The sequence below is a fragment of the Grampus griseus genome (genome assembly GCF_964374135.1).
Source record: "Grampus griseus genome assembly, chromosome: 7".
NCBI lineage: Eukaryota > Metazoa > Chordata > Mammalia > Artiodactyla > Delphinidae > Grampus > Grampus griseus.
The window spans coordinates 94,373,108-94,390,997 of record NC_139001.1 but is presented as its reverse complement, the minus strand read 5'-3'; the positions used below and the strand labels follow the sequence as shown (position 1 = coordinate 94,390,997).

The 17,890-nt window shown below is 46.3% G+C and overlaps 1 protein-coding gene across 1 annotated transcript in view; it reads right to left on the bottom strand.

Moving 5' to 3' along the window:
• The window catches only part of TMEM163 (transmembrane protein 163), a gene marked incomplete at its 5' end in the record, with an annotated part of 251,210 nt that overhangs the window by 30,021 nt on the left and 203,299 nt on the right, over positions 1-17,890 (bottom strand). The window contains one exon of the mRNA XM_082659053.1: positions 10,501-10,597. Within this exon, the coding sequence (XP_082515179.1) occupies positions 10,501-10,597 (97 nt within the window). The remainder of the gene's footprint in view (positions 1-10,500; positions 10,598-17,890) is intronic.

Sequence of the window (17,890 nt, the reverse complement as noted above, 5' to 3'; positions counted from 1 at the left end):
AGCACGTGGGATCCTTTCTTAGTCGCGGCATGCGGGCTCTCAGTTGCAGCATGCAGACTCTTACTTGTGGCATGCATGCAGGATCTAGTTCCCCAACCGGGGATTGAACCTGGGCCCAGTGCATTGGGATCATGGAGCCTTACCCACTGGACCACCAGGGAAGTCCCACGGTTGACTTTTTTTATGCCTATGAAATCACCACCAAAAGCAAGAGGATATTTCCATCACCCTCACTAGTTTGCTTGTGACTCTTTAATAATCCCTCCCCCGCCTCTAACACCACATCCTCTGGCAACCACTATCTGCCTTCTGTCACTAGAGATTAGATTGCACCTAAAATTTTATGTAAGTGGAATGATACAGGCATACCTCCTTTCACTGTGCTTCGCAGATACCGTATTTTCTATAAATTGAAGGTTTGTGGCAACCCTGCATCGAGCAGGTCTTTCAGTGCCATTTTCCAACAGCATTTGCTCACTCTGTGTCTCTCCGTCACATTTCGGTAATTCTCACTCTACCTCAAACTTTTTCGTTATAATTACATTTGCTGTGGTGATCTGTGACCAGTGATCTTTGATGTTACCCACAACTCGATGAAGACTCAAGATGAGGGTTAGTATTTTCAGCAATAAAGTATTTTTATAAATTAAGGTATATACATTGCTTTTATAGATACAATGTTACTGCACACTTAGTAGACTAAAGTATAGTATAAATGTAACTTTTCTATGTATTAGGAAACCTACAAATTTACATGACTCGCTTTATTGAGATATTCGCTATATTGTGATGGTCTGGAGCCAAATCCACAACATCTCCAAGATATACCCGCATATTACATATTTCCTTTTTTTTTTATAAAGCTATGTGTTTGCACATAGCTTTCTTTTTTTTAATTTATTTATTTATTTTTGCCTGTGTTGGGTCTTCGTTGCTGCACGCGGGCTTTCTGTAGTTGTGGAGAACGGGGGCTACTCTTCGCTGCGGTGCACAGGCTTCTCTTTGCAGTGGCTTCTCTTGTTGTGGAACACCAACTCTAGGAGTGCAGGCTCAGTAGTTGTGGCTCGTGGGCTCTAGAGCTCAGGCTCAGTGGTTGTGGCACACGGGCTTAGCTGCTCCACAGCCTGTGGGATCCTCCCGGACCAGGGCTTGAACTGGCATCCCCTGCACGGGCAGGCGGATTTTTAACCACTGTGCCACCAGGGAAGTCCCTAGTATATGTTTCATTTTGCTTTGCGTCTGGAACCCACCTTCATTATTCTGAGTTTCATCCATGTTGTTGCATGAGTCAGTGATGCTTTTTTATGGCCGAGTAGTATTCCATTGTATGGATATACCACTATTTCACCTATTCATAGACATTTGGATTCTGTCCAGTGTTTTTTTTTTTTTTTTTTTTTTTTTTTTTGCGGTACGTGGCCCTTTCACTGTTGTGGTCTCTCCCGCTACGGAGCACAGGCTCCGAGCGCGTAGGCTCAGCGGCCATGGCTCACGGGCCCAGCCGCTCCACGGCATGTGGGATCTTCCCGGACCGGGGCACGAACCCGTGTCCCCTGCATCGACAGGCGGACTCTCAACCACTGCGCCACCAGGGAAGCCCCCTCTGTCCAGTTTTTGATATTATAAATAAAAATGCAATAAACATTTGTGTAAGGGTCTTTGTACATATGTATATGTTCATTTCTCTTGGGTAAATACCTGGTCGTGGAATGGCTAGGTCATATGGTAGACAGATGTTTAACTTTTTAACGAACCTCTGAACTCTTTTCTAAAGTAGATGAACCATTTCACTTTCTCATCATCAATGTATGTGAGCCCTAGACGTTCCACGTACTTTTGTTTTTTCCATTTTAGACATTCAAATGGGTATGCAGTGATATCTTATGGTGGTTTTAATTTGTAATTCCTTGGTGACTAATAATGTTGAGCATTTTTTTGCATGCTTATTGGCTATTCATTTATCTCTTCTTTTGGGAATTGTCTGGTAACTCTTATGCCTATTCTCTTATTGGATTGTTTGTCTTCTTATTAAACTGTTCTTTATACATTCTGGAGGCAAATCTTTTGTCTGATCTGTGTGTGTTGTCTGTGCAGTCTTGTCATTTTCTTATTGGTGTCTTGGAAGAGCAAAGGTTTTTTACTTTAATGAAGTCCAATTTTCTTTTTTTTTTTTATGTTATGGTTCAAGCTTTTAGTGCCATATCTAAGACACTTCGCCTATCCCAACATTGCAAAGATTTTCTCTTTTGTTTTCCTTTAGAAGTTTTAGGGGTTTAGATTTTACATTGAGGTTTATGATCCATTTTGAAGTAATTTTTATATATAGGTGAATATTCATTTTTGTCCATAAAGCTTTCCAGTTGCTCCAGCACCATTTGTGGAAAAGAGACTATTCTTTCCTCCATTGAACTGCCCTGGCGCCTTCGTTGGAAGCCAGTTGACCAGATATGTATGCATCTATTTCTGGGCTCTATTCTCCTTGAGCTCACTTGAGCCAATAATAACCCATTTTGATCCGTGCTCACTTCTCTTCTGTTTAGAAGCCGGTAGGCCTGTGGCATTAGATTAATGAAGAGGTCAGTCTTGCTGCAGTGATGGAATTATTCTGTCTAAAGTAACAAGAGTGGGACACCCCTGATGGTCTAACAGCAGGAATTTCTGCCTTTCTTTGTGCAGTGCTGGGGAGGTGCTGGCAGGGTGGATGGATGGTGAGGACCTTGACTGTGTGCAACTGTTTGTTTTTAAAGTATTTGTCAATGCGACTCCCAAATCAAATTTAGAGTTATGCTTGAGAGCACGTCATGTGGGAAGATGAATCTATCGCTGACGGCGGATCCAGGAATTAGAGGTTATTGCGCAAGAAGGCGTCCACAGCATTGCCCAACCTGAGCTGAAAATAGGATCCTTGAAGGCATTTCCTGGACGGTTCAATACAGCCTAAGCTTCCAGAACTAAAGGCATCAGAAGGTCCACCAACTTCCTTAGAAGTCTCTTCTCTGGTCCAGCAACAATAGTATTAGCCAGCATTCATTCGACAGTTATGTGCTAAGCACATCACCTGCATCTTTTTGTTCTGTTTCTTAACAATCTTACAGAGAAGACCTCTATTATTATTTCCATTTTACAAACAAGGAGACTGAGGCAGAGAAGGCTGAGCCACATGCTCTACCTTCCTCTAGTTAGGATGGGGTAGGAGCTGGGCGCTGTCTCCCTGACTTCAGCTCCAACGTCTTTAACCACATGGTGCTACTGCCTCAGAGCACTCAGTACAGCAGCCTTGAGAAACTCACTCCCATGGATGAGGCGCTGGCCTCAGAATACCTGAGGCTGACAAGCTGCCTGGGTGGGTAGCATCTCGGTGAAACTGCTCACCCAGCCCCAAACCTTCACTGCTGCCCCACCATCCTCCCCCAGGTCCTCCTGTTAACCAGCTCCTACCTCCAAAGGGATGCCATACAGAATGGACCTGCAAGACCACCGGGGCAGGCTGAGGGGTGACAAGAGGAACGGGAAGGAAGGGATGAGCATCTTTGAGAGCAGCAGAGACTAAAGGGGGGCAAGGAAGGACTTGAAGGGAAATGCCCGAGGAGGAGGTGGCAGGCAGGGAGTGACGGAAGGTACCAGAAAGAGGAGGAATGGGGGTAGAGGCGACATTTCCAAGGAGGTGGGCAAGGAGGGGGCTCAGAGAGTTAACTGTGGGAAGGAGAGGCCCTGAGCGAGAGGGAAGGATGAAAGGGAGGGGGCAAATGGTCCCCTGTACTGACAACAGGGGTGTGGGGATGGGTCAGGCTAGGCCATCTCCATCTTCTCCACAAGGTAAAGGCGCACCAAGGGCCAGATGAGAAGCAGCTAAAGAACCTAAGTAACTCCTACCCACCCACAACAGAGACTGAACGCTCAACACTTCGCAAACACAAAAGCCTACAAATCCGAGAATCATGGTCACTTCTGTAGGAAGATCGAGGGAAAGTTCTAGGCTGTGGACTTGTGAGCATCACCCTAAACTATCCATTACAGGAGTTTTCTCTCTAGCTTTGCTCCTAAGAGTGGGATCTCATCGGAGGCTCTTGCAGGAACACCACGGACCTCCCCCAGCTCTGCAGTCAGCCCACCCTGGAGCGCAGGAGGCTGGCAGCAACATGGCGTGAAGACACGCACCCATGAAAGCAGGCAGCCACCCCGCCAGAAGCCACCTTCACGTCCCACGAGGACTGGAAATGAAACAGCGCTCATGACTGGTGGCCTGCCAGAAAATGAGCAGCTGTGAGGGGCTCCCGATTATTGGTGCAAGCGCCTTTGTTCTGGTGGGTGGGATGGAATGTCAGGGAAGAACTTAGCAGGGAGAGAGACAAGGGGAAGTCTGAAGGCAACCTCGCTCCTCAAGGAAGAAGAATAAAAATGCTGAGCCATCACTCCTGACCCACAACACAGTTATTTTTCCTTCTTCCTTTTGCCCCCTTCTCCCTTACGTTTTTCTCTCTGTTCCTCCCTCTTACCCAGACATGCTGGTGTCAGCAGAGGACAAAGGGCACGAGAAACAGAAAACAGGCTCACGTGGACCCCACGGCTCCTGTAGCTCCTCTGCCCTTGAGAGCCCCCTCCTCCCCGGGTCCCACCCCCACCCCCTGCCCAGTGCCCACTCGTCCTTCGGATGTCACGTGGAGGGAGCGCTCCTCCAGGAAGGCCCCAAGACGCCTCCCCCATGCCAGGCTTGATAAGGAAGTCTTCTGTGCTCTCATGCGATTGTCTCTACCACGACCCTCATCACCCGAACCAGATGTATCGGTTTCTGGGTCTCTCTCCAGCTGTGACATCCCTGGGAGCAAAAGCCAGCTCCTATGAGAAGTCAAGGACTTTGCAGAGAAATGGAAAACTTTAGGCATTAGTGCTAGTTGACTTTGAATCTCCGGTGCCTAGACAGGGGGTCCTGGGATCAGGAGGCATTCACATGGTCGCAACTGTTATTATTATCAGCACAGGACCATATGTTATTCATTGCCAGTCAGGAAGCATGCATGATTTTAATTATAATTGTTATCACTATTAGTGCACCTGACTTAAGGAGGTTAGACCCAGACACGGGTCAAGAGCTCGAGGTAAAGATGTCACAGTCACCAACAGAGGAGCTAATGAGCGCGTCTAACAACAGGACACAGAGAGAAAGCGCGTGGGAAAGGATGGGACCTCTCGGGCACTGGGATCAGAAACAATACTTTCTTCTTTTGAAAAGTACACGACGGTTGATAGAGCGTTTGCACGTTCATCACATCATTTAATTCTCACAACTTTTGTTGTGCGGTAAGGGGCATGGCGCCCATTTACAAAGAGGAAACCGTCGGTCAGAGAGGAAACACAATCTGCTGGAAGCCACGCAGCCAACGAGCGGTGAGTTAGGCTTAGAGGACAAGCCTTCCGACAGCACACCGTTTCCCCGAAATGCAGTGGCCCAGAGTTGGCTACTGCAACCTGAAGCCAGAGAGAGAACAGCCCCGGTTCCATCCAGCCAGAGGGAAGGGGGACCAGGAGGCAGGAAGGAGGGATGGAGGGGCCCCTCTGAAATGAACTCAGGCCACAAGTTGGAACTTTGATGAGTAGTTCAGAAGCATTAAACATCAGACGGTTAAGAGCAGCAGCCGCCACAGCAGCACTGTCTTCTCATGACAATTATCTTAAATACACGGCTCACTCGATCCACACCATAAACCTCTGATGGAAGTACCGTCCCCACTGTGCGAATTAGGAAGCCCAGGGCAGGGAGGTGGAGCGACTTGCCTGCGGCGGTCACGTGGGTACGGGGGGGCGTCACACCTCCGACAGCTCAGCAACCCCCACGCCCGCATCCCTCCCACACGCTAAGCAGCTTCCCTAAAGCACCTTCTTCCGCGTGATGCCATGTAACCCCTGAGTCCCCTCCATTCACACTTGGCCTACTTCTCCATTGCTTCTTGGTTCACCTGCCTGCAGGTTTTTCAAGAGACAAAGTAAGGGGACTACACCCTGGTCAGAGGCACAGCGTGCAGGGGGCCCGCATGGTGAGGGCAGCAGTGGAAGCCAGAAAAGCCAGGGATGGGACCAGCTGGGGGTCTGGGCACCCCAATCTGAAGATGAGAAGACAGAAAAGGAAAAACAAAACAAAACAAACAAATTAAAGGGCTTCCCTGGTGGCGCAGTGGTTGAGGGTCCGCCTGCCAATGCAGGGGACACGGGTTCGTGCCCCGGTCCGGGAAGATCCCACATGCCGCGGAGTGGCTGGGCCCGTGAGCCATGGCCGCTGAGCCTGCGCGTCCGGAGCCTGTGCTCCGCAACGGGAGAGGCCACAACAGTGAGAGGCCCGCATACCGCAAAAAAAAAATTAGAAGAAGAAGAAGAAGAAATAAGACAGAAGGCCTGGACCTGAAAAGCCAGTGAACAGCAGGAGCGTGTAAGCTCACAGTTACCAGGAGCCAAGACAGCCCCAGATGAGGAGACAAGGGTTCAAATCCAGGTACTGCCACTAGCCAGCTGATGACCTCGGGAAGATCGCCTCAGCTTTCAGAGCCCCCATATGCCACCATAACAGAGAAGCATGTCACCTTTCCCCGCCTACCAAAGTGGGCTGTGGCAGGTGTAAAAACAGCAAGACGATGATACTCCTTTCAAAGCAGCCCCAGACATAAGGCCAGACTATCACCACCACATCTGCGGCACCACCCATGCTCCCCAACTTCTAGAACCGTAGTTCATGCAGAGTTTCTGAGAAGGTTCTTTTGGAATCTGTTTCATCGATGATCCTACGTGACCCCGTGCAGGTCGCGAGGGTGCAGATCTAAGCCATTTGTTCATGAAGCACTCACAGCAGACGCTGCAGACTCTCGTCTGGGGGTCCCCTGAGAGCATAGCTGGCCAGACTCCTCCAGCATGAGGCCACTGAGGGGCAGGCGACATCACGGCTCAGAGCCAGCTGACTTCACAGGTGGGAAATTCCTGACGGCATAGCTTTCTTATTCAAAACTCACCCATTCTTACAATTACTCACACGCTGAGAACTGTGCAGGTGACATTAAAAAGAAAGCTGCTGAGGACACTTCCCTGGTGGCACAGTGGTTAAGAATCCGCCTGCCAATGCAGGGGACACGGGTTCGAGCCCTGGTCTGGGAAGATCCCACATGCCGCCGAGCAACTAAGCCCGTGCGCCACAACTACTGAGCCTGCACTCTAGAGCCTGCGAGCCACAACTACTGAGCCCACATGCCACAACTACTGAAGCCCGTGCGCCTAGAGCCCGTGCTCCACAACAAGAGAAGCCACCGCAATGAGAAGTCCGCGCACCGCAACAAAGAGTAGCCCTCACTCGCTGCAACTAGAGAAAGCGCACGCACAGTAGAAAAGACCCGATGCAGCCAAAAATAAAATATAATAAAACCTTTAAAAAAAAAAAAAGAAAAAGAAAGCCGCCGGGGTGAGGGGTGGGGGCAGGATGGACCTGGGGCAGGGAAGACACTGCTTCAGACAAACCCACAGTAACAACTTGATGGAAATCATACATCAAAAGGCAATTCTGCAGAAGAGGGCAAGAGTGAATCTGTAACTTGGACCTGAAATCCCGAACATCAAGGCCATAAACACGAGTCTCCCTGGTTTCTACCGTCACAGCCCAGCAGCAGCAAAGAGGCAAAGGCTGTATTTGGCCTGCGGGAAACTGACTCCCAACCAGGGTTCCCAAAATTTAATTAGTTGCCCATTTATTTCACATTAAACATAGGTTTCCATGGCAATTCTGCTAAGGGGCCGACCCTTCCTCTGCGCACACACTGTCTGGATGCCACAGACCCAGGCAGTTTCTCCTGTTTTCGGGACTGGCGTCTGTGAGCATCTGAGTTTGTGGCTGCGAATTCAGATGAGACATTGTGGATGGACGCTCATCTTGAATGACTGCAGGCCAGGGGTTTGGGCTCCCCAAACTTCTAGAGCAGAGAGTAGGAACCCAAAGACTCGGGATTGAAATGCTGTCAGATAACACCTGGCAGCATTTACCTGGTCCCCGTGTGCCACTCAGCTGATCAGAAGCCCTCCCCTCTGGAAACAGGAGATCACATGCCTTTGTTCCCTTTCGGTAACTCTGAAGGCTTAACAAACAAAACAAAACAAACCACCTTACATCTTTCATTAGAGTTCTGATGAGATGACCATAAACAGGTGTGATTTTTAAATCCCACACCAGGACTAATAAAAGATGCAGTGGGTGTGAGCCCTCCCAGAACAGGGCCAGTCTTGGTACAATCATGGAGCTCTTCACCCTCTCCCATCCCAGCCAGGGTGGGCATCAGACATCATACCCTGATGTGGAATTTAACTTGGTAGGCTTCTTCTCTTAAGACTATATGCACTGTAAGATGTAAGACTGTTACCGGTTAAAAATGGTTCAGCTTTCAAGACAAGAACGAGGGGGGCCACGAACAAGGGTCCATGAGCACAGCTATCTATTCCACATCAAGTGAGCCGTGCTACACATTAATTTTTAATGTATAAATAAATGAATGCATCAACTAGCCCAGGGCTGAAAATTCCCACCAATACACATTTCTTAGAGTGGAGTGAGATTTCCATCCCTTATAAAATGCAAAGATGTTATCTGACTGACATCTTAATCCATCATGCTTAATACTTTTATGTCTACGGTTTACCTAAGCTTCAGATTCTGATGGAATGGAACACAGGATAGCCAATCTGATGGAGGAAAAGGATGGAAAAGTCCAGGATCCCAGGCAACCAGGAAGATCAAGGCGAGACAAGCACAATGTGAGAGGAAGCACACGGAGTATAAGCCATGGGATTATTTGTGTGAGCTAGCTCTGCTGAAAAAGACCAGATCCATAGGTAGGTACACTCCTAACCTGCTCTCCATCTTTCCTCCCTGTCATGGAGATATTAGAGAACATGCTCCTTGCCAGCTGCGATGATAAATAACGGTTAAGGTCCTCGGGAGTTACTAAAGGAATGGCTCTAATGTCTGTTTCAAGTTGGCGGGGGTGGGCACACAGTACAACTTAGAGCAGTCACCTTAACAGCTCTATTAAATGCAGTGTAACGCCCCGCTTCATTTTCATCTTCCCTATACACACACACAAATGCAATACGTTACCCCCAAAAGATGAACATGTATTTTTCTAAAAGTGAAATTAAAGGTCTCATAATTTAGGCCTTTTATAAGATGGTGCACATAGCCAAGCTCAAACCAAATCACATCCTAAAAGAACAGTCCATAATTTTGTATTAAATCACTATGCAACTTACATACAGGTACACTTCATTTCACTGCTTTTTTTTTTTTTTTTACAAATTGAAAGTTTGTGGCAACCCTGTGTTGAACAAGTCTATCGGCACCATTTTTCCAACAGCATTTCCTCACTTCCTGTCCCTGTGTCACACTTTGTTAATTCTCGCAATATTTCAAACTTTTTCATGATTGTTATACTTGCTATGGTGATCTATAATGAGTGATCTTTGTTACTATTGCAAAAAGGTTAAGACTTGCTGAAGGCTCAGATGATAGTTCATGTTTTTTGCAATAAAGTATTTTTTAATCAAGGTATGTACTTTTTTTTTTAGACATAATGCTATTGAGTACTTAATAGACTACAGCATAGTAAACATAACTTCTACAGGCACCAGGAAACCAAAAATTTTGTGTGATTTGCTTTATTGCATTATTTGCTGTACTGTGGTGATCTGGCCCCGAACCCGCGATATCTCTGAGGTATTGTCTGTACAGTGAAGCATTGTAAGGGCAGCATCTTACTCTCCTGGTACGTATATCAGCTGCCTTCTAACATGAAGATAGCCTGACAGGAGAGTGTAAAAATATTCCTTATCACAGCATTCATAAGGGGCGGGGGGGAAAAAAAGAATCAGAGTGCCAAAAAAAAGAATCTGGGTGCCTCTCACCCAGAAAACAAGGCAGTTTTATATGAAATTATGTCCTTTAATTTTAATTAAAGGACACTTTAATATGTCCTTTAATATGAAATTATGTCCTTTAATATGAAATTATGTCACCTCAATACGAAATTATGTCCTCCAGTTTTTGCATCTGAATGTCAGTTGTTTCAGAAAGCCTAATGTGAACAGATTTATACACTGAATTGAGGTACAAAGGAAAAAAATAATTCTTATTATAATAGTGATTGAATGGACACAGAAAAACAGATGCGAACCACACAGATCGGATCGCTCTGCTGTATAAAAATCACTCCATTTCTCTTAACATAAAAGACTTTAAAAGTAGTCAAAAGATCTAAGGAGAGGGGCACAGAACCCAGTACCAGCTCAGCTACCTTTTTATCTTGCCCAGGGCTTGTCTCCACCAAGTCATTCACATTCTACAGTGAGTTCTTCTGGACTCCTAAATATTGTATGTTTTCTCTCCACCTGCCCAACTTCCCCCAGTACATCTGGGGTGAGAGGTAACACAGGAGGCTGGTACCATCAGGAAAGACTCTTAAGACAAAAGAAGAACCTTACCACTTCCGGAAGCAGCTTAGTCGAGAGGTCATGGATGGCTTTGACCACTATGCATATGGATGACAGAAGGAATATCACCCCCAAGATGACACAGGCTCTGCAAAGAAACAGAACATTGGGACTCTTTACTGGGAGAACTCCACCCTGTTGATTTACACAATGACAGTGACAGTGACACAGCCTGAGGCACTGGGATCCACCGTAATTTGCCACACTCCCACCATGACCACCCCTAGTCTCAGAACTGATACAGAATCATCTCCAGAAGAATACAGCTCAGAGATGTATCACCAAATCAATCCCATGGGAAAGGGGCTCACCACGGTACGTGACCTCACAGCAACCCATGAATGCTGGTGTGGGAGGGTCTTCAAGGCCATAAAATCCTTCCCCCTTGCCTGGCAACACAACATTTCACTTCTCCAGCTGGAGGGTGCAGAGTTTAATAGCAAAGAGTGGAGGCTTTGGAAGGGGTGGGGGAGGGATGGATTGGGAGTGTGGGATTAGCAGATGCAAACTATTATAATACAGAATGGATAAACAACAAGGTCCTACTGTATCGCACATGGAACCATATTCAATAACCTGGGATAACCCATAATGGAAAGTAATATGAAAAATTATGTATATAACTGAATCACTTTGCCGTATAGCACATATTAACAACATTGAAAATCAACTATACTTCAGTAAAATAAATTTAAAAAAAGAGAGTGGAGGCTCTGGCACGAGACATCCCAAGCTCTACCATTTAACCTGTTGGTTGATCTCAGTCAAGCTACCAAACTTCTTTGAGCCTCATTTTCCTCGCCTGCCAAATGGGAATACTATTTCCTACCTGAAGATGAAATGAGATAATTGCACAGAGCACAAAAAAGTTACCCACCGTGCTCGCTTCGGCAGCACATATACTAAAATTGGAATGATACAGAGAAGATTAGCATGGCCCCTGCGCAAGGATGACACGCAAATTCATGAACCGTTCCATATTTTTGAGGGAAGAGGTATGGGAACATATTTTTATGTATAACTGATTCACTTTGTTATAAAGCAGAAACTAACACACCACTGTAAAGCAATTATACTCCAATAAAGATGTTAAAAAAAAAAAAAGTTACCCATTAATGCTGGCTTAAACAAAGTAACTGAAAAGCCCACCCTGGATGTCTCTTGATGATATGACAGGATAGACACCTTTGGATTTTCCCAAAGATAAAAAGAAGGAATAATTTGGTAATGACAAAAGAAGAGTATTCATGGCAGGATGGAACGATTCTTTTAAAAGAAATAAGAGGAGAGAAGGAAGGATGAGGTCAGCCAAGACCCCCAGCACAGGGGGAGGAAGGAGTGAGTTAGGGATGAGGCCAAGGGAAAAGGCAGAGGACACTCAGACAAGGGTTGGGGGTGGGAGCTGGGAGGATGTCTACGGGCTCGGGATGCATCAGCTGTCTCTGGCAACCCAGACAAGACAACTCACAGGAGAAAGACAGACCGAAAATGAAAGTAAACCTGAGGAAATGATGATAGTAATACAAGGGTCAAAATACCAAACAAAAATGAAAAGAGAGAAACGAGAAATACAAGAATGACTGCAGTCAACCCTAGCTGCCCCAACATGAGGTCGCCATCATTCGGCAGCCTTCCCAGCCCTCTTCCCCAGCTATCAGATAAAATCATTTTTCATTACCCACCTTGGATTCCCTTCTCTGCACTAACAGAATTGCCCACAGTGGCACCTACTTAGAATCCTAGCCAACCTATAGACAGACATGTTCCCCCAAACCTAAAAGTCAGAAATAAGTATGTAATCAGGCTGCTTGGAGTCCACTCAGTAGGCTTCTAATTAACACGTTAGTTGTAGGGTTTATTCTTTCAAAAACACAGATGGAAAGAGAGGATCGTCGAGGGCTGGGGTGAAACACAAAAGAACATAGAGAAGGGGGAAAAGTAACAAACAGGCTGGGGCTCTTGGTACAGGCTTGCGCAAAAGGAAATCCTGGCCCTGTAAACCAAAAGGATAATCTGCCCTGAGCGCCATACACCCCCATGGGGAGCCAGGGGAAGAGCATGCACTGAAGGGGGAAAAGACAACGCAGGCCAAAAGCACACAGGGACGCAGCGGCAGGAGTGAAGAAGGCTAACGTAGGCCATGTGCCGGGCCTGGTCACCACAGTCCCGGCAGGGTGCTCGGGGCAGAGGGGCCACAGCTGAGAGGACAGTCATGCAGGATGAGGTGGCTTACTGGAGGGCCTTTTTTTTTTTTTTTTTTACGGTACACGGGCCTCTCGCTGTTGCGGCCTCTCCCGTTGCAGAGCACAGGCTCCAGACGCGCAGGCTCAGTAATTGTGGCTCACGGGCGTAGTTGCTCTGCGGCATGTGGGATCTTCCCGGACCGGGGCACGAACCCGTGTCCCCTGCATCGGCAGGCGGACTCTCAACCACTGCGCCACCAGGGAAGCCCTTCATCTTCTTTTAAATGTGTTGCAAATTCAAAAGCCCACAGTCACCCTTCCATCAACACTGCTGGAAGCCGGTGTGTCAGAGCTCCCCCAGGGCTGAAAAGCAGCTATTATGAGCAGAGGGTGTGATGCTATTTTTTAACGTGTTATTAATACTATATTGTGTTTACACAGCAGATTTCTCCTCAGCTGCTCAGAAGTTCTGCACATCAGCTCATAAATGCCCCGGTGGCCACTCACCAGACCTGGGTTTTTGTTCTTCTGTTATTTTATGGATTGGGAGCTGGGGGGTGGCGAGAGATGTGTTTCGTAAACACAAGGAGTCGAAATGGGAAAGTCAAGGATTTGGGAGGCTTGTCCAAAGTCACCGCAGGAGTTTGAAGTCCACCCAGAAAGAAAAGCCAGGTCTCCTGACGCCCTCCCTGTGGTCAGCCACCCTAAGGCTGTGGCCATTCACGTGACATCCCCACCCCACCACTGACAGGGCTGCAGTCGTCTGCAGGATGCAGGGAAGATTTGGGTCAGGAGCAAATACTGCAAGTATGGCGGCTTCTGAATCGGCAAGTGTGGGTTCTTTCCTGGTTTGGGGGGAGATGGACGGGGGGGCGGGGGTAGGGCGGGGGAGGGGAATTGTTCCATCAGCGCACCTTGGCCTTCACCTGGAGAGGCTAGTCCGGCACATATAGAGGGCAGTGTGCCCGCAGAGCCAGGTCACCGCAGTGAAGGCAGACTCCTCCTCCCTCCAGGCCAAATCCCACAGCAGGAAGACACTGATTCAGAAAGAGGCAAGTGATGGCTTTTACAACCTGTTTCTTGTATTGTTTTTTTAATCCACGCCCTGGCTTATTTAAGAGATCTCCAACTCTTACCATATATTTGCCTTTCCTACTGTGATTTTCCCTTTCCTAGATACAAACGACTATATGTAAAATAGATAAACAGCAAGGATTTACTGTATAGCACAGGAAATTATACCCAATATCTTATAATAACCTTTAATGGGATATAATCTACAAAAAAAAAACAACCCAATTCACTATGCTGTACATCTGAAACTAACACAGTATTGTAAATCAACTATACTTCAGTTAAAAAAAAAAACTTTGGGAGGAGGGATAAATTGGGAGATTGGGATTGACATATACACACTACTATATATAAAATAGAAAACTAGGGCTTCCCTGGCGGCACAGTGGTTAAGAATCCACCTGCCAATGCAGGGGACACGGGTTCGAGCCCTGGTCCGGGAAGATCCCACATGCCTCGGAGCAACTAAGCCTGTGCGCCACAACTACTGAGCCCACGTACTGCAACTACGGAAGCCCGCGTGCCTAGAGCTCGTGCTCCCCAACAAGAGAAGCCACTGCAATGAGAAGCCCGTGCACCTCAACGAAGAGTAGCCCCGGCTTGCCACAACTAGAGAAAGCTTGAGTGCAGCAACAAACACCCAACACAGCCAAAAAAAAAAAAAAAAGAAAGAAAGAAAGAAAAAAAGATAATAGATAACTAATAGGGACCTACTGTATAGCACAGGGAACTCTACTCAATACTCTGTAATGGCCTATATGGGAAAGAAATCTAAAAAAAGAGTGGATGTATGTATATGTATAACTCATTTACTTTGCTGTACACCTGAAACTAACACAACATTGTAAATCAACTACATTATACTCAAAAATTGAAAAAAAATAAAATTTAATTAAAAATAAAGAAAGAGGCAAATGAACTACAGCCCCCTTTCAACACAATCTCCCAACCAACCCAGACTGAAGCTGCATTTAAATTCCCACAGGACCAGTGGTTTTCAAAGCGTAGTCCATGGACTAGCAATGTCCACGTCACCTGGGAACTTGTTAGAAAGGGAAATGTCAGAGGCCACCCCAGACACACTGAATCAGAAGCTCTGCAGATGGGACCCAGCAATCTGTTTTAATAAGTCCTTCTGATGCTCACTGAAGTTCGAGAACCATGGTAGTATTAGTCTTGCCAAAGACACATTTAATATTTAAAAGAAGACTAGTAGAATCCAAAGAAATGGTTAACACCACTAGCACATTTTTTTTCTTCTCCGAAAGACTGCCAAGTTCTCACAGTATTCAGCATCGTGAATATATGAATCACCTTGCAGTCAGCATTAATTTTTGCCTCTGAAGTTGTAAGGGCAAAACCTGTTGGCAGACACTCTCACATCCAAAGGAGAGAAGGTTGGAAGTTTGGTCCCTGGTCAACGGCAGGTTTAAAGGCCTGTGGTTCACATGAATAAAGCCTGGGTCTTACCATACCCATTCTAAATTATTTTCCAAAAAGAAGCTTCTTCTAACCATCCCCTAATTTACAAAAGACCTAAAACACAATCGCTCTGGCACTTAACCAATCCAATCTACAGCTTAAAGTGTAATGTTTTATTTATCATCTGTCACCCTAGTCTCCAAAGCATATGTAATCTGGGTTGTCGTCCAGTGAAATGTGAAATAATGAGAAATGAAAGACAGTCAAGGGGCGAGTACACATAGTACTTAGGGGTGCACGATTGCTGATGCTGTTTCGTTCTAGCTAGTCCGCTTTCACTCCACGTAGTCTGCCATTTTAAATAAAGCCATGAGCAAAACCAGCTAGGAGGCAGGATAAAGGCAAGGAGACAGGGTGCCAAGCATGCCATGAGCCATTTCTCCTTCTCTGTAACAGCCATGCCAAACAGCCACCATTTTATTCAAGACTCCCTGCTCCTTGACTAATTACCACCAGTCACCTCCTCTCCCACCGCAGGACTTCCCTCCCCTCCCCTTCCCGCTCTTACTCATCTTACCTACTTGACCCTCCCAGGCTCTAAGACTCCATCTCCTCTCTCTACCCACATCCCCATCTCTCTTCTCTCTCGACTTTTAAAAACTATTTATTTACTTATTTATTTAGTTTGTGCTGGGTCTTAGTTGCAGCACGCGGGATCTTTGTTGCAGCACGTGGGGTCTTTAGTTGCGGCATGCACGCGGGATCTAGTTCCCCGACCAGGGATCGAACCTGGACCCCCTGCACTGGGACCGCGGAGGCTTACCCACTGGACCACCAGGGAAGTCTCTCTCTTCTCTCTTTAGCTTCAACCTCATCCACCTGCTGCTTTGTGAACAGGCTGTGGTGAGGGGGAAGATGGCTTGGACCAGGGGCCATCACTCAGGCCAGAGCTCTCCAGGCACGGGGTCAAACCCTGTCCACGGATAGACTGTCCATCTCCTCAACATGTAACCACTAAGAACCTCTCCTTACTCAACAAATGGCCCTTTGCTTTTACACCTAACAATACACAAGATGACTAATCCCATCCAAGTGAAATCTCATTTAGATAGAACTTTCTTCCTGGCTTCAACTTTAGGGACAAAAGGCAACATGGTGGATTTGTTAAAGGATTAGACTCTAGAGCAGTGCAGTCCAATACAATTTTCTGTGATGATGGAGGCGTTCCATCCTGTGCTGTCCAAGAGGGTAGCCACTAACCATATGTGGCTACTGACCACTTCAAATGTGCCTAATACAACTGAAGAAATGAAGTTTTCATTTTAACTACTTTTTAAATTCATTAAAATTTTAATTTATTTAATTTTACTTAATTAAAATTTAAGTGACCACATGTGGTTAGTGACTATCACATTGGACAGTGGAGCTCTAATGGTTGGGTTGAAAATATAGAAGTTCACCCAATACTTTAATTTAAATTTTTAAAATATATAAATTTATATAGATAGATAGGGAGAGAGACAAAGAGAGAGAGACCCAGAAGCTGCTCATCTCGATCAGGTAAGTTTATAAAGTGGGCTAGCAGGGACTGCTCTAGGAAACCTTGCAAAGGGGCATCATGTCTTTGGTATCTTTCTTCAATCAATGTATCATTTCCCTCCCTCCAGTAAACCCCCAGCTCCCAGGTTTACATGCCAAGTCTCACTCTTGTTCTCATCTAATGTCAACCAGTCCCAGCACATCTACTGCTCCACCAGGCTAACTGCATTCATTCACATTTCAAGGTCTACGTGCCAAGGCTAAGGCAAAAAAAATCTATTCCCAGGCTCCCGAGAGCACAAATCTGGGATGGGAAGCCTGAAAATCATTACTGGACAGTCACTAGTTGTGAATGTGAGAGGAGATAATGGACAAGGAACAAAAAGAAGAAAAGGGTCAAAGGAATGAAACAGAACCTGGGGACCGAGTGGGAAGGAGGGATGGTTCTGTGGTGTGACAGTTAATCTGGGTCTAGAAGACTGGACAGGAGTCATCAAGCAGAGAAGCCGGAAGGCTGTGGAGGGCGCTCCAGGCAGAGGGAACGTCATAAGCAAAAATGTGAAGACGTTAACACTGGGTGGTCCTGCTTCCATGGCAATTCAAAGTGGAGATGCTGTTCCTGGAGCATCTGGCTAGGGGAGCAGCAGTGCAAGGACCACACGAAGGGCCCTCTGTGTCCTGGAAGTCCCCTCGAGATGGAGGGCACAACACCCGTGATATGCACAACGTTTTCTCTGCATCTACTGAGACGATCCTGTGGTTTTTATCTTTTCTTCTGTTTCTGTGGTGTATCACGTTGATTGATTTGCATATGTTGAACCATCCTTGTGCACTTGGGATGAATCCCACTTGATCGTGGTGTGTGATCTTTTTTATATTGTTGGATTCAGTTTGCTAATATTTTGTTGAGGATTTTTGCATCCATATTCATCAAAGATATTGGCCTGTAATTTTCTTTTTTTGCTGGTACCTTTGTCTGGTTTTGGTATCAGGATAATGGTGGCTTCACAGAATGTCTTTGGGAGTGTTCCCTCCTCTTCAGTTTTTCGGAAGAGTTTGAGAACATGATATTTACAACGGATCTTAGATGGTACAAGGACCCACATATTGTATTTAATAGTTATTTATTTTAATGTGCATTAGAAAAACTGATTTTCACCCCA